The following is a 17,181-nucleotide window of genomic DNA, read 5'->3' on the forward strand; positions in this document are numbered from 1 at the left end:
ATATTTTGCACCTACTCCAATACCTAATTGTAAGCATACCATGCAAAAACAAAACAAAGAAGAATCCAACAATCACTACATAACAAAAGCATATGAACCCGTTTTAGATAAGATGTACAACCGGGTTGGTGGAAATTTTTGGAGGTAATATCATCAACTTCACACGTTTTTTTATTTTAATCAAACCGCTTAAAAATTGTCATTTTTATACAGAAACTATAAATTTTTCTCAAATTCAAACACCATTCAAAAATTCGACGAAAATTGCTGACACTATCCGATTCGTTATGGATGTCAATCTGGTTGCCAACTCAACAGTTTTCACCGGATTTTTGAATGATGTATGTATTTGAGAAAAATTACTAGTTCGTGAATGAAAATGACAATTTTTAAATAACGCGATTAAAATGAGAAAACATGTAGAGTTGGTAAATTTTTATGACATTAACTCATATTTTTATGCACGTATCAATTCAGATATAATTAGGGTTAAATGAATATCATTTTAATAATGGAGTCAACACAATTACGTACGATACCAACAAAATTAAATTGACTGTGTGCCAATTTCGTATAATCGGTTTAATGTTATATGGATCGATTATGGATTATAATAACACAATTTATCTAACACGTTCATTAAATTTGGATAGAATATATTCATATAAACAGTATCACATTCTGTTTAACTATTTATATGGATCAAATATAGGTCATATATTAACTTTTCGTCAGAATGAGTCAATTATAAATAAATACGGTAGATTTAGCATATTTTTAATAACGTGTTACATCTAGTTGACACAACATGACATATTTTAAATCATGTCATAAATGGATTAAATAGATTTGCATAAGTCAAAAGTACTAACACGCTTGGCCTCGATTCTAAACCATGATGTTTCGTGCTAAACGAATCATAATCCATATTAACATTTCTAATTTTAGATAATGTCTTGACAGGGGAATGTAACTTTTGATGGGCTCCAGCTGAGACTATTTTGTATAAATTATGCAATTGTAACTGGGCTAAAAGTTAGGAGGGTTGCCTCCTCGTTCCCTTTTACCTATGCCACCAATTTCTAAACGCTTGAGTGGATCCTAAAGAAATATGAACTCTCTCAGGTTCGATCTGTTTGGACAAGATGCGTTCATTTGATCTTTTGTGTAAACCTAGATTGTTTTATAAAAAAGTTTAGGAATTAAGACAAAGAAACACCACAAATTTATTTGAATTTCATTGAAATTTTGATAACACATATTCGTGAATATATACGGCAAAGTTTTAAGAAAATAGTGATTGCGATAGCACAGCCGCTTTACTGATCACTAACCAACAAAATCATGCTGCAATTACTCAATATCTGTTCCTTCATTCAGCATTAAAGAAATCTGAATATAAAAAAGAAAAATATATAATAAGATGATGCAACATGTAGATGGATATAAAAAATGTTTGCTCACCACAAATTTGAGAGCTTCAAATGAGTTTCTGCATAATAATCGTAGAACTGTCGAATACTGTTGAAGTGACTAATTCCTAGAAATTAAGGAATCTCAAATAATACATCCTCATCATGAGCTAAATAAAAGATGTAGCAATTACATATGGAGGAACATAGCTAAATTTTGCTAGAAAATTATCATATTCATTGCACCATATTTTTCAACAAGGGGATGAAGGAATAGATCGTACAAAAGAGCCTTATCTGATGGCAGCTAAATTAGCCCTTCTTTTTCTCCACTCAACGATAGTTCTTATGTGAATCTTGTCGCCACGTATTTATTGATCATTCATTGAATGCATGATATATGACGTAATTAAATGTCATATTCAATTAATAAAGAGCATCTAATTTTATGGATAGTCTGTGTAATCATGCCTGATGAACTAGATTCACGCAAGTATTTCTCCCACTTAACAGTTTCCTGATTCTATTCCCTATCTTGAACTGCTTAAATTTCAATAAAATAAGCTATTAGACTCCATCAAAATGTATTAATCATACCGGTAGCAATTAAGGAGAATAATTTAAATGTACTAATAGCATATATGAAAGAATTTGTCAATTTTTTTTGATTTAAGAAAATAAAAAAAGGTTTTGTTTTTAACTGAACCTACGATATTTTTTGTTCGGTCAATGTGGTTTGAACATACAGTCAACACTCTAATAATTAATATACATGATGAATCAAATATTTATTAATTATAATAATTATCAATTTATTGAATTTGTATAAAAAAATTATAAAAAGTATAAAATATATTTTAAAGCATCCACATTCGTAGATTTAAATTAATATTATATTATAAAAAATAACTAAATAAACTTCACAGTTACTCGATATAAAAAAATTTATTTTAGTTCAGTTTAAAAAAATATCAACTTAATATTAAACCAAAAAATAATTATCAAGAAGTTGTATTCATGAAATAATATAATTTTTAATTTTTTTTTTATACTAGAGATGCTTCACTTGCTTTTACTTGTTCATCTAATAACTTCTTAGTGGATTTGGACATCTCGACGGCGTTTAACTTGTAAAAGAAGATAGATGGCTGATCGGACGGTTTGTCCGATTAGTTCTCCGATAGTAAAGTCAGTTTAGGCTTAAAGGAGAATAATTGTATTTATTGTGAATTGTGTTTAGACATATTTCAAACTCCTTATATAGTGGTAGTGAGAAAATATTTTAAAAAATATATTTTTTTTCAATAAATAATAAATATTTTTTTAATTTAATTTTACCTAATTCCATTTATACACTAATTTTGAATCAAACAAAAAATGAAAACAATCATTTTCATTTCCATTTCCATTTCCATTTCTTCTCCTCCCATTTCTATTCCGATTCCGATTTTCAACCTTAGTTTTTTGGTTCGGTTACCGAAACTCACCAGACCGACCGATTGCACAAGGCAAATGGAATGAATCATTTTTGAGTAACTGGGCTCACTCATCCAATCTTATGTGGCGTTAAGCCCCTATGGGCCTTACCCAATAAGCCCGTTAACATGGTGCATTGGATGGGCTTATGATGGAAGTTGAGTTTGAGTCCACAACAAACACATCCATCCATCTATCCATCATCATCTCATATGATTATAAACAATAAATCCTTTTTTGTATTTATTAAAAAAAGGGATTTTGTAATTACTACCTCACCACTTTTCTACTCCTCGCACTACTCTGTGGCCTTCTATTATTATCCAACCAAAACCTCCGTTTCCCCATCTCTTCAGATTCTCTCATTTTCTCACTGTAAGTTTTACTTTCCCCTTAATTTTCAAATCTAACATTCAACTCCATTTCTCTCTTCGGATCCTGTTTTTAGCTTCACAGATTTTGTTTTGATTTCTTCAGATTTATTCGTTTGCTTTACTGTTTATGTCATCTCAATTTTGCTGGATCCATTAGGTTAACTTTTTTATTTTATTTCTACTAAATGTACGACTGACACTGTGCTGTTTGGCTTCTGTTGGAGAATTTGAGAGAGATAGAGAGAGAGAGACGACTTCTGGTTTTTGCTTTTAATTTCGTTTCGAGTTTAATTTTTTAGGTATAGCTTTCCGAATTTCGTTTCTGTTTATTTGAATTGTTCACTGCATAGTGTAATTCAGTTTATGTAGATGAATACTGATTATAAGGTTTTTTTCCGGTAAATTCTACTTTAGATTATTGAATTTATGCTGCTGATAGTTTTACTGTTTGTGTTAAGATTTAATTTAACTGTGGTTTTTTAGTCTGTTTTTGTTTTAGTTAATTTTTAGATGTTAAGCACTTCCAAATTTTGTTGTTGCATTTGCGTCAGTGTTGTGAAGGATAGGGATTAGTGTTACGTCTGGCGAAATAGAATAAAATAGCAAACTGAAAATATTGTTTATCCAAATGTGAATGTGATTTGTTCTATCTTTGCTGCTGAATGTTTAGGCAATCATGAGTGATAAGGGGGACAAAGTGTGCCCGTTGTGCACCGAGGAGATGGATTTGACTGATCAACAATTGAAGCCGTGCCAATGTGGTTATGAGGTTTTAGTTTTAAACTTTATTTTCTACATTTTTTGTAGTAATTTTACCAACAGTTAGTTTTGTCTTGAAGATGCATCTTGCTTGGCTGTGTGTTGACATGTTTTTATGTATTTTGACAGATTTGTGTTTGGTGCTGGAATCATATCATGGAAATGGCTGAAAAGGAGAAAACTGAGGGTCTGTGCCCAGCATGTCGCTCAAGTTATGACAAAGAAAGAATAGTTGGGATGGCTGCTAACTGTGAAAGGTGCTGGCTCTTTTTCCTAGATGTGCATCCCTTGTTAATTTTCTGTTTTGTATGATGAGTTGTTGATGGTCACTATTATAATGCAATATTTATTTCACAGACTCGTTGCTGAAATAAATTCTGAGAGAAAAGTAAAATCACAGAAGGCAAAGCCAAAACAACCTGAAGGAAGGATGCATCTCACCAACGTTAGAGTTATTCAGCGGAATCTTGTGTACATAATTGGATTGCCTCTGAACCTTGCTGATGAAGCTGTAAGTGGCAGTTTGAACATGTCATCATCAAATCTACCTTGTTGCCTTCGTGTCTTATACCTGCTTTACTTTTTATTCCGCTATCCTTTTCGATCTGATCAGAAAATCTTCTTATTGATTTCCATCAGCTTCTTCAACGAAAAGAATACTTTGGCCAATATGGAAAGGTATTGAAGGTGTCTATTTCTAAAACTTCAACTGGGGCTATTCAGCATTCTTCAAACAACAGCTGTTGCGTGTAAGTGTCTTAGACATCTGTCGTCATTTTTTAATATTCTCTGCACCCCATTTCACACACTAACTCTCTTATGTGGGACGAGTCTCACGCGAGGTGTGCTGTCATATAAAGTGGTTTTCTTTTTTTCGTATTCAGGTATATAACATATTCGAAAGAGGATGATGCTGTTCGTTGTATTCAGTCAGTGCACAGTTTTGTCTTAGAAGGTAGACCTTTAAGGTAAGCACATTATTGTTCTTGACACTGACAGGGACAAATCTTTAATTATTTTATTGTTCGGGAAACATTTAAGGAATGCAGTATATAAGGATCTTATGGTAGTTAGCTGGACCTAAATGAATTTTATTTTGCATTTGAAGATTACTTCTATTGGATATTACTTTATAACAATTTTACATGTCATTTATATTGCAATAAAGCAGAGGTGTCATTTCTTTTATTTCTTATAATTAATTGGGCACGTGAATTTTATTGTTTTTCTAGTTTGCTTTGTAGAATTACACTATAATAGCACATATAAAGTCTCTTATGATTTGATGCTACATAAGAGAAGTTCCAGTCCAAAAGAAAATGTTTTCAGTAGTTTAACTTAAATTATATTGGGGAGAGTGCCAGTTTTACTTTAATTTTTAACCTTAGTTTCATATTTTCATATCTATGAAGCATAAACATTTGTTTTTCCTTTTCTTGGTTTGGAGCATTCTGCGTTCAATTTTTCATTTGTTTTTCCTTAGATTTGATATTCTCAAATATTATTTGATAGTTAACTATACGTTATATTTGCAGGGCATGCTTTGGAACCACCAAGTACTGTCATTCATGGCTTAGAAACTTGGTATGTATGCTCAATCTTGTGGACAGACCTCCACACCCGGAAAATTCTTCCAACCTTCACCTATTCCCATGCTTATGAGCAAACTGGAGATTAGGAGTTCCAAAGAATGATAAAGATAAAATCTTTTGTTCCTTCTAGGATCTGGAAAAGAGCTAGTATTAGCTTTGATATTTCAATTGTTTCATGGCATTAGTAGATGTTGGAATGTTTCATGGAAAATGTTTTTATGAATAAGCAGAACTTCAGAATACTCACTGTTGTTTTTGTTAAGTTTGGAAACCAAGGGTACAGCCGCCGCTGATGTTGTTTTAATTCTCTTGATCCAGCCTTGCAGCATCCCAGATTGCTTGTATTTGCATGAGTTTGGCACTCAGGAAGACAGTTTTACAAAAGATGATTTAGTTTCTGCTTTTACAAGGTATTAGCATATTCTTATTTGTTTGTTAATTGGCATTAAGTTTGTCTTAGGACCTTACCAATTTAAATTTATCTAATTTGAAACAATATACTTTGCTGTTAAAGGAGTAAAGTTCCACAAAATATTGGTGCAACAAATAATTTGCATCGACGTGCGGGAAATATGCTACCATCCCCTACAGATGACTATGATGATAGAAATGTATTACCGACAGCTTTACTCGATTGTAAAAGCTCTTTAAATGTAAGACTTCATTTTATGTATATTTCTTTCAGAACATATAGTCATTACTTGTGATTTAATTCTGGATAATCTTGGTAAGATATAATCCAATCCGCATAAGGATTGTTGTTGCCTTGATATGCGGGAAAAAATGAATTTGGAATCTGGTGATGTTTTAACGAACTTGATATGTTGGTATTATACATTTTGGGACATACATTTGTGCAGTTCTTTGCAACTAATATATTTTTCTTTATCGTTGCTACAGACTGTTGTGAGCTCTGACAGTGAATCTTGTGCCGATGGTGGTACTGAAAAATCTAAAATACTTCCTGCAGCAGCCTCATGGTATAAGATTTAGTGATAAGTGGTTTATAAAATGCATCTCGATTGGTTGTCATCTCTTAATTGTTTTCTGTTTTTTTTTTAAATTGTTATCAGGGTGATGCGAGTCTCTTCCAATGTAGCTCCAGCTGCATGTTTGTCAAGTTCAGCTGGAAATCATAAGCCTGAAACATCAAGCGGGTCTCAAATTCTCGCGTGTGAAGTTGTGAGCCCAAAAGGATTTTATAATGTAAAAAACGAATTAGCAGAACAAAGTTGTGATATTGCCATACCATCTACTGGCAGTTGGGGTTTAGGACTTGCTAGTCCATCTTCTCCTGCAACTGTGAATGAAGATGAAGATTTTCAAGCTGATGATGGAGACTTTCCTGGATTATGCTCGTCAATATCATCAATTAGCACGGCTAGCCATCCTAATGATGAGAACTCTAGTTCTACTATTCCAGAAAATTCGTTTTACAACCATAACTTGCCCACAACTCACAGCTCACACCAGGATGTCAACATACCTATTGAGTCTTCAGCCTCACCAGCATTGAGGAAAAGCTCAATTGTTGAGGATTTGTTAAGGTTTGATGATCAGCAGCTCAAATGTTCTGGAGACACTGATAATCTACCATCTACGTCTTGTTTATTTCCTTCAAAACAGAATTTGGCACATTTAAGCTATCGTTCTTGGCAGCAAGGTGAGATAAATGATAGCAGCACAAATGATGCACATCAAAGCACTGGACCAATTATATGCAATGATGCTGCATTACCACCGAGATCTGGCATGACAGTACCGTCTAGTGGGTTCTTTGATAACCAACTTAGTAGCCATTCAAAAGTGCACAGGACTTGTGATTATTCCAGTATCTTGTCTGATGTGTACATGGAAGGATGTGATAATGCTAAAGTTAGTTCTGACAGAAAGGCTTCTATGGATATAGGGGAAAACAGCATTATATCTAGTATTCTGTCTTTGGATATGGATTCATGGGAAGATACATTGACGTCGCCTCAGAGCTTAGTCAAGTTGTTGAGTGAAACTGATAAACAACACAGTAAATTGAAATTGCCAAGTATAAGAAAAGCACAAGATAGCAGTCAGTCGAGGTTCTCTTTTGCCAGACATGATGATTTCATTGATCAGGGGTCTAATCTGGGGCAATGGCCTGCAAAGGTAATTGGTACTTCTGCTCCTCATCATTCTAATGAGAGCAAGTTTCTTGGCACGGACAACAAATATCGTGATATTTCTTCAAACCATAGTTTTGTGGAATCAAATAGTTTACTCAGCAGTCATCCTTTTGCAGCTTCTACATTCCCAGGTCAGTTGCTATCTGATGTACTTTCTTTTCTTTTCCCTTTCATCTTTCTTGCAATAACATTCTCTTTCTTACTTTGGTGAAATCCGTTAGTGCAGTATGGTTCGCTGAATTTCATTTAGTTCTGTGAATATCAAAGTGCCTGAGTTGATATATACAAGTTTCTTAGAAAAAATAAAAGGGGGGGGGGGGGGGAAATAAAAGGTTAAACCGTATATTGAGGAAAGAACATCTATTCAACAAAAAGTAGGACTAGAAAAAGGCACCTTCTGTTAGAGGATTTATGCACTATGATTTCTCAGGCAAGACCCATCACTGTTCATGTATATGTTATTAACATTTTCAAGCTTTTGTATTGCTCTGTTGCAGTTTCTAAAGCTCCAACGTCTCCACCAGGATTTTCCATTTCAAGCAGAGCTGTACCACCGGGTTTTCCTAGTAATGGGGCATTGAACTATGAAGGTTTGTTATTTACGGTGTATGATGGTTTGTGCATGTATTTAATTGGAAAATTCTAAAATATTTGTGAACCTGCAGCAAACTACATCCCACACAATTCTGCACTTTCCTCTAGGAAATTTGGTGGCTCTGCTGATGTTGAGTTCTTTGATCCTGCAACTATGGAAGTTGGTGATGGGCTACTCGCAGCAAGGATGAATAATTCAGGCTTTGACATGAGGCCAGCTTTATCATCACATCTTAGTCCGTTAAGTCATGATAGAGAGCTTCAGTTGCTGATGCAGCAGCAAGTTTCTGTCAAGCAGAACCATAGGTTATCAGATCACATGAGTAGATTCTCTTCTCCCCCAAATGATGCTTACAATATTCCATCAATGTTTATGTGCCAATCCCCTCCCAACAATCCATCTCCATTTGCACAAATGACAGCTCAACAAGTTAGGAATGTACATATGTCAAGTGGCCGTTGGGGTAGTTGGGATGAAATCAAGAGTGTCAATAATTTGGGTACACCAGAATATCTCATGAATGGGAGGCTGGGATTCAACAAAGTTATTCCTAGTCACGAGGATTTGAGATATCAGATGTCCAGTTCCAGCAATCTATACAATAGAGGATTTGCCCTGTAACTTTCTTTTACTGAAGTTGAAGGTCCTTGATGCTTGAATAGACTATGGAGGATGCGACTGTAAATGGCTCGGCTGACCTTGTTTTGAATGAAATCGGATTTCTTGCACATTGCTCTGTTGGAAACCACCAGGTAAGCTACATCCTCTTCCTTTCTTTGTTTACATAGCTCTGAAAAAGTGATAAACAAGCTTATTATGCCTCAGTTCCTTGGTTACTCTTTTTAATTGTTGCAGAAAATAATTATTCATTACTTGATATTATGTATTATTATCTTATGAAAGCTTGCACTTTCCATGCAAATTAACTCGAAATAGACGATTAAGTGGTGTTTGTATTGTATGTGCAGGTTAGCTGGACCAAGAATACCGGTTTTGGCAAATATAGTTGGGGCATTTTGCTATAGCGATGCAGTAAATCCTGTCGTAATCGTCCATTGATAGAGGTTGAACGTCCTCATTACTTGACAAGTAGGCATGAGGTAGAATTCAGTCGGAGCCACCTAGTTTAGACAAGTGTTAAATCAGTGGAATCTGTTGCTGTTTGTAGAAATATAAGAATACATCAACTTCATGAGAATGAAATATCGTAATGGTATTAATCAGCTTTTGCTTGTGTTTTATATGTCTAAGCCTCGTGGTTTTGCATCATCGAGTTTTGGTTAGTTTTACTTTGGTCTTCTGTTATTAAGTACAATAGAAAAACAGAAATATAGTATATGATTGATATTTGTTATTTGAGATGCATCTTTCCTTGAGAATTGCTAGCAATTTATGTCACTTGAAACTTGGTAATAGAACGGCGTTTTGTAATTCTGTTTCTTATAGTGGGAGGGAACGGAATAGCTTAGAGTTGGAATTCAACAGTAGTACAGTGCTGTAGTATCGGTTGAAGGTACTGATCGATTGATAGAAACTGGGGGTGTCATCTTATGATATCGTGTCAAGGTCGAGATGGATTCAATTTTAAAATTTGAAACTCCACTTGATTACAGTCAAATCCTATTTTAGAAGTTCGAGTTTGAGGTCGGTTAAATAATGGAGATCAGAGTTAGAATTGGCTGAAAGTATTGTATAAATATTCAAAACTTAAAAATTAGTATAAAATGAGGATTTTATTTTATTTTATACAAGTATAAAGAATGAAAAATAATTAATTAAAATTTGATTAAGTTTGTAGATTTGAGTATCTTAATGCTTGAACATGACTCAAGTAGCTGTAGTTCAAACTCGACCTCGATTTGTTTAAATCAATTTCGAATCAAATAGCTAAAGAAGTCAATGGATTTGGTTCTACTTCCAATAGAAGTTCATTTTACCTCATAAATTGGTTTATTTGACGTTTTACTCTGTCAACTTCAAATTGTTTAATAATATTTTTAACTTTAAATTGTCCAATAATTTTTTTGTCTCTTTAGTTCCAATTAGTATGTAATTTTCCAAATATTTTTTTGACACTTCATCTAAAAAGTTAAAACAAGTTAAAATATCAAGTTAAAAAAAAATCTTAGGTAGAATTTGTCTATCACGTCATCCGTAAATTAAGCCAATTATATTATAACATCTCATTAAAATGATAGTAAAATTGTAATAAATGTAAAATAAATGTAATTAGATTTTAAATAATATTATAATTTTACCATCATTTTAATGATGTGTTATAATATAATTAGTTTAGTCTATGAATGACGTGACTGACTCGGTCTACTTAACAATCTCTCCAAGTTCAAAGTGTTTTTTGAAGCCATGAAATTTAATTGATCTTTTATATCAAATTTATAGGACAAAATGAACATCTGCTGTTATACTCCTAACAGAAATTAAGTTGTGGTTAGAAAGGAGTATTCTTTCATTTGGTTGTTTAATTGATTTGACATGCTTAGATATAGCATTTGTAAAAACATCATTAAATGAGATGAACTAATCAACCTTAACAACCATTTGATTAACATGTTTTTGCTGTTTTTAGAACAGACATCTTCTTGAACAAAGAAATGGTCTCAAAAGAAAGGAATCTCCTTTGCATTAACAAGAACATGGAGCATTCCACTTGTAGACTAGGAACAAGATTGTTGGATTAAGAGATTAATGGCTTTTATGATTCTTTTTGGATTATTAAGAATGTTTTTGATAGTTTTTTGCTTTTTTTTTGTTGGATAGTTAAGAGATTTGTGTAAAAGTAGATATGAAGTGAAATGGCTTTGATATCATCTGACATAAATATAGACCAACTCTTAAGAGGTGTAAGAGCCTTAAAAACTGGGACAAAATGGAGTAAAGCTGATTTATTGAATGTAAGAGCTTAGTATTAAACCCATCAGTTTATTCATCTTTATAGCTTACAGTCAGTTCTTAGCATCTGCCTACAAATGGCAATCTTTTAAAACATGGTCAAGGTATCCCCCTCTTTAGGCAATATCCCTTATGGAAAGCATAGATCCCTGCCAACAAAACAAAAGGACTATTAGCATTTATTATTATATTACTATATCTTAATTACTTGCTTTACTAAAATTCTAAAGAAATTCGTTTGCTTTGTGTAAAATATATTCTCTACGTCTCAAATTGATAGACAATATTTTTACTTTTTGTTATTTCGAATTGTTGCTGTTATTTATTAGTCGAATAATTAACGTATATACTCTTATTCTCAGTAATTATAGTAGATGCATTGAATAAAAAAAATTAAAAAATACCAAAAATAACGTTGGGTTGATAGATTTTAGACGATTAAAATTTATAGATTTTGCATAATGCATGGTCATTTTAAATATTAATTGTTTTATATGCTAAAAAATGACGAGAATCTTGAATATTGAAATTCCATCATCTTTTAAAATTTTTAATTTGATTTTCACATAGGAGGTGAGAAATTAATAGCCATCATTTTTTACGCATAATAAATTGTGTATTATTTTATTATTTTAAAAAATCCCTCTAAATAAATTTTATATTATCTAAATGATGAGATTTCACATTTTTTGAATTTAAAATTAATATACTTCAAAAACCTTCAGTCCAAAAGGTGCCTGAAAGATAAAAAGTTATTATTACATTAAATAAGAATAAATGTGATTTATTTTATAAATTAATTCATATTATCTAGATAACTAAAACTATTTAATATTCTTTTTTCTAAAATGTTTATCAATTAGGTACATGAAGTATTTTTTTTAATTAGAGACTGCCATTTCAAAAAAAACTTTAACTTGATAAAGAATAAAATTATGACTGTTTTTTTAATAATAATAAATATTTAATTAATAGAAAATAAAAATATAATTTAGTCATATTTTATATAAAATAATATGTTCAAGAAATACAAAAAAATAATTCAATCAATTCAATAAATCTTATATCCACATTCTTTAATATCATTGACAGAGATCTTTGAATGTGCAAATTCAGTGATTCATCTGGTCCATTCAACGATTTCAAACTATAAATTTACTGTTTCATCTTTAAATTAGTCTCAGTAAGAGATTATTAAAATAATTTGTATATTAATTAAATGAATCTTATATCTTTAATCTTTAATATCGTTGATAGAAATCTTTGAATGTGCAAATTTTGTGATCCGTCTGGTCCATTCAATAATTTTAAACTATAAATTTACTATTTTATGTTTGAATTAGTCTTAGTAAGAGATTATTGTTATATTTCAAACTTACGCTCCATTAATGCGTCCACATATACATGAAGAAAATAGCAAATTGTTATTGAACATCAAAAATCCCATAAAAGATATTATGATATCTATTAAAAAGGAAAATATCCATTAATAAAAGTAACAAATCTGAAAGACGTGTTCTTTTTAGTAAAGAAAATGAAATACTAAACTAATGAGAAAAAAAGGACTCACTGATTTGGACTTTCATAAAGAAATTGTGATTTTGAAAATGAGGATAACGCCCTTTCTTTAGTATGAAGTAAATTGAGTAAAGAGTCAATCCGGTTTTTAAATTTATGATCCAATGTCAAATAATTTATTTTTCGACCATTTTGATCAATTAAAGACAATTTTTTTTCATTTTTGGGTCACAAAATTCTGCACTGGTCTGGCTTTTGGAATAGCAGAAGAGAAAGAAAAAAAAAAAGGCACTGTGTGGATTATTAGATGCATGAAAAGTCTGTTGTACTTCATATCATAAAATGTATGCACCAATCAACTGTAGCTAAAAAAAGTACCAATTTTTTTATATACTTTTTTGTCAGCTTTTTCTCATACAACAAAACTTGAACCATTTCGATGGCCAAATTGGATCTTCTGACTAAAAACAACATTACCATAATCAATGTCACCTTTGCTAATTGTTTCAAATTTGACCGAATTTTGGATCTTCAGCTCATGTTTATTGCACTAATTTTGAGATCTAAATGCTCAAAACAGAACTACAAGGAGTTGGAAAAGAAATAAGAAAACAAAATCTATGATAGCTGTAATATGAAATTTATGGCCTGTGATGGAGAATGTGTAGGCCAAATTCGCTAACAATGAGCTTTACAAGAAACACAAATGCTGAATCTAATGATTCTTGTTCATAATTGCAATTGAGATTACATTTTCATGGCTATGGCTTTTTTCTATCCAAGAAAAAAACTTGACCACTGGCTACCTTCAGCTCCTACAATAAAAATGGGAGAATTTGGTGGGATTGGTGATGGAAGGAGGAAAATGATGATGGGGAATTGTTGAATTTGGTAAGTGAAATTGGCCAGTAGCTGCTGAAGGTGCCGTAAGTATCGACGATCCGAATCCTGATGATGCTGCAGCAGATAAAAGAGGCAGTGAATTTGTCCAATTTGGCACTGGATCCACTTCCATCCTCCTCTCTATTGCTCTTTCCTGTTATAACAAGAGGAATTAAATTTTATATCTATCAATTATCATTTCATTTTGCACACAAGTGGATAAAACATAGTCATATTCAGCTCTCTGTGGTTGTAGAATTGCAGCAACTTTCATTTTTATTTTATGTTATGCAGCCAAAAACACAGCTTAAGTAAGATGCTATGTGCAGGTTGAATGCATGGTGCTACAATCTATTCATATGAGTGCTTTCCCGTGAACGAACCAAGAGAACATACAAAAAACTAAAGGTGTTACTTAAAATGAAAACTAGATTAGAGAAGAATACCTTATATATGGGAAAGAAATTGGAAGGCAAGCCACCCCATACAGAAGGGTGCTGAAATGACAATGACGCGTCATACGGAAGCTCATCCTTCAATGTTATAGAAACAGAGTTAAAAATCTGCTAAAGAACAGTAGAAAAAATGATATTCCCAGAAAAAATGGTGCTACTAATAGAACCCTGCAGAATAGACAAATACATAGCTAGACTGAGATCAGAAAATGTTATTAGTATTACCATTGGTCTCCTGTCAATATGCCTGCCATCCCAGCTATTCTGATGACAAAAGCTACTCGTCTCTGTGTTTATCTTTTGGCCACCAGCGGTAACTGGAGGAGCCATTCCCAACTTCAGGTCAAGAATTGGATTGCCATCTATAACAAAACTAAAATGTCAAAGGTTGCTAGACAAAAAACCAACTCTCAAAATTTAGATGAAGATCAACTCAGCTTTTAGTAACAGTGAGTACCTCCATTGTTGACATCGGACAATATTTCACCTTCATACGTGCTAGGCTCGAAGTTGGTGACTGCTTCCCTCCCATTGCATTTTATGGCAGCCTTGTCATAAGCCCTGGATACCAAAGAAAAGCAGCACCTCATGTATTAAGAAGGTAGACGGCTAAGATTCACAACTTTTCATCTCTTATAGAGAAAAAGGAAGACTCAAAGTATGATCATTAAAACCTTGCAGCTTCTAGCTCATTGTCAAATAGCCCAAGATAAATGTACCTGCAGGCAAGCAAAGAATACAACCCAATAAACAACCAGGTGCCATAGTCTTATTACGATCCTGCATATTTCAGGTGCTTAAATCATCATTTGACGAGTTTAAAGCAGGATAATATAGATTGATTCAATAGCAACACTAACAACTTGCATTAGTTGCAGCAATAGTTTTATTTGAAACAAAGCAGGAGATTCTTACTTTTTCCCCAGAAACTGGCCCATACGAGCTTCCCATCGCCCACATTTATGCAGTGTGACACCTCTATACTTGGAACTTCCTCTTGAGAATCCTGTGCTCTGGCGACGCAGGATGTGCACAAATTCCTCTTTCGTGAAATTACTCATCTGAAAAGCACCCAAACAAACACTCAAAAACAATCCAGCAAAAAAAAAATGATTGAAAAAATCAGTCACTGAAATCTCCACGAGCTCCACCTGTTTAATATCCTCATCATAGTCACTGACATTGAAATTGATATCAGCATCAATTCCCCGAAACTTGATCGCAGCTCGATCATATGCCCTGAAAGATAAAAATCAAGAACCAAGTTAAGCACAACAAGCAACACATGTTAACCAAAGATTAATCACAATAAGAAGTTGACCCAGTAACTAGAATTACCTAGCTGCAGCATGCGCAGTGTCGAATCCACCTACAAGAATAAAAACCAGCACCCAGTACATCCATAAAAATAATGCTCCAACAATTAAGGAAATAAAAATGAAACTTGATAATTTCTCAAGAACTGGCTTACCCAAGTAGACTTGTTTGCCACAGTCCCTGAGTAAACAAAACAAAGCACAAACCATATTGACTCTTGAAATAACTAAAAATGTTCTTAACATGAATTGTTATGGACTAATATAACAAAATTAACTGACCAAATATGGGATTCCCATCTCCCAGTTCTGCGGTAAAACGTAACCCCTCGATACTGAGAGCTTCTAGACCTGGGCCCACGCCTACTCTTCTTCACCGGAGCTGGAGCTGGAGCAGGAGGAGGAGGAAGAGGCCGCCGGTGATGCTGCGGCACTTCAGCAGGAGCGATTTCCCTGTAGCGCAGGTTCAGCCACTGGTTTGTAATAGAATCAGAAGACTGCCCTTCCACAGGAAAAAGCTGGATGGTCCCATCGCCGGCACTATCATCATCATAATCACAGTCAGCGTTGTTTAAAATGCTGAAAGAGTAAGCAAAGGGTTGGACAACGTCGTTAGAGCAAGAATCCTCGTCGCCGGCAGCATTGACTATGGAAGAAGAATTAAAGCTTCCAGAATTCTCCACCGGAGGAAGAGAAGGAGAGGAAGAATCAGAGGAAAGAAGTACAGAGAGATTAAGATCCAACATCTCTTATTCTAATGCTTATTTTTTACTTTTTTTTGTTAACTTAAGTTTAAGTACAGCCGGCGAGCGAGCTAGAGAGAAGTGGGTGGGTAAGAGGGATCAGGGCCGGCAGAAGTTGCCGGAATCCATTGTTGACGGTGGAAGAATTAGAGAAGAGTGTAGTAAGTTATGTGAATAACGGTGGATTTGAAGAATTGGGGAGGAAGAAGATGAAATACAAATAGTAATAGTAGAGAAGAAGAGTGTGAGAGTCATGTGTTACTGTTACTAATTAATTTTCAATTATCAAAAAAGAAGATGGGACATATGATATGAGCTATCACCTTCTTTTACTTAATTTATTTTTAGCACTCGGAATATCATTCTACTTCATTAAATACTATCTATAAATTCTACACTTGTTAACATAAGTAGAAAAATTATTGTACACAATTGTTGCGCCATATCATTCATACAACAAACTAATTGTGCATTAGCCATGTGGAATATTGAATAAAAAAAAAGTAATAATTAAAAAATTCTCTATCGCAAATGTTCGTTGGCTCGATGTGAAAATGACGTGGCGCAACGATTGCATGGGATAAACACTCAATAATTAAAAGTGACTGAGGATCAATTTAAACAGCTGAAGTGCTCCGGTGTAATTTTGAAATTTCAGTTTCGAGACTCAATTAGACCAGTGTTTAAAGCCGGTTTTAAAAATAAAACTAATAACTACTAATATAATTAGATTCTATCTGTGATAAAAAAATATAATTAAATAAATATTTTTAAATTTATTTCATTTTCAATAAAGTACTATTTATTCCAAATTATTAAACATATAAATATTAAAAATTTAAATTAGATTGTTTAATTTAAGATTAATGATGTAAAAAAGCTAAATATTGTCGACTTCTTAGAAATATATATTAACCTTCAAAAGTTATATCTCTATCACAATTTAATCAATTCGCTGAAAATTTATACAATTTTTCAAAATCGATTTAA

General features: G+C 33.1%; 2 protein-coding genes across 4 annotated transcripts; one reads left to right on the top strand and one right to left on the bottom strand.

Annotated features, from left to right (window-relative positions):
- Nucleotides 1-3,147: 3,147 nt before the first annotated feature.
- LOC126679424 (uncharacterized) lies at nt 3,148-9,610 on the top strand. Of its 2 annotated transcripts, none has more exons than XM_050374445.2 (14): nt 3,148-3,263; nt 3,933-4,031; nt 4,151-4,278; nt 4,379-4,532; nt 4,661-4,770; nt 4,906-4,989; nt 5,557-5,605; nt 5,932-6,023; nt 6,128-6,266; nt 6,514-6,593; nt 6,687-7,903; nt 8,270-8,362; nt 8,438-9,119; nt 9,336-9,610. In XM_050374445.2, exons 2-13 carry the CDS (start codon nt 3,939-3,941, stop codon nt 8,986-8,988), a joined length of 2,790 nt encoding a protein of 929 aa, XP_050230402.1. In that variant the 5' UTR covers nt 3,148-3,263; nt 3,933-3,938; the 3' UTR covers nt 8,989-9,119; nt 9,336-9,610. The 2 variants fall into 2 exon arrangements, with proteins under 2 accessions (XP_050230402.1, XP_050230403.1); XM_050374446.1 differs by lacking the exon at nt 3,148-3,263 and adding an exon at nt 3,299-3,561.
- Nucleotides 9,611-13,399: 3,789 nt separating this feature from the next.
- LOC126679425 (APETALA2-like protein 3) lies at nt 13,400-16,482 on the bottom strand. Of its 2 annotated transcripts, XM_050374448.2 has the most exons (10): nt 15,731-16,478; nt 15,604-15,629; nt 15,471-15,501; nt 15,284-15,371; nt 15,048-15,193; nt 14,807-14,851; nt 14,590-14,693; nt 14,358-14,494; nt 14,124-14,210; nt 13,400-13,831 (listed from the first exon to the last, which is right to left on the bottom strand). In XM_050374448.2, the coding sequence occupies exons 1-10, from the start codon at nt 16,192-16,194 to the stop codon at nt 13,604-13,606; spliced, it is 1,356 nt and encodes a 451-aa protein (XP_050230405.1). In that variant the 5' UTR covers nt 16,195-16,478; the 3' UTR covers nt 13,400-13,603. The 2 variants fall into 2 exon arrangements, with proteins under 2 accessions (XP_050230405.1, XP_050230404.1); XM_050374447.2 differs by having other exon boundaries at nt 15,048-15,371; nt 15,731-16,482.
- Between the last annotated feature and the right edge of the window lie 699 nt (nt 16,483-17,181).

Source organism: Mercurialis annua, linkage group LG4, assembly GCF_937616625.2.
Source record: "Mercurialis annua linkage group LG4, ddMerAnnu1.2, whole genome shotgun sequence".
Classification (NCBI taxonomy): Eukaryota; Viridiplantae; Streptophyta; class Magnoliopsida; order Malpighiales; family Euphorbiaceae; genus Mercurialis; species Mercurialis annua.

Excerpts from the sequence above, each read along its gene's own strand:
- LOC126679425 (XM_050374447.2), bottom strand. The coding sequence starts at position 16,194 with ATGTTGGATCTTAATCTCTCTGTACTTCTTTCCTCTGATTCTTCCTCT. Across the intron at positions 15,630-15,730 it reads AGATGGGAATCCCATATTTG|GGACTGTGGCAAACAAGTCT; the intron begins GTCAGTTAATTT and ends TTGTTTACTCAG. Across the intron at positions 14,694-14,806 it reads AATGAGCTAGAAGCTGCAAG|GGCTTATGACAAGGCTGCCA; the intron begins GTTTTAATGATC and ends TTTGGTATCCAG.
- LOC126679424 (XM_050374445.2), top strand. The coding sequence starts at position 3,939 with ATGAGTGATAAGGGGGACAAAGTGTGCCCGTTGTGCACCGAGGAGATG. Across the intron at positions 4,533-4,660 it reads TGAACCTTGCTGATGAAGCT|CTTCTTCAACGAAAAGAATA; the intron begins GTAAGTGGCAGT and ends GATTTCCATCAG. Across the intron at positions 4,990-5,556 it reads TTAGAAGGTAGACCTTTAAG|GGCATGCTTTGGAACCACCA; the intron begins GTAAGCACATTA and ends TTATATTTGCAG.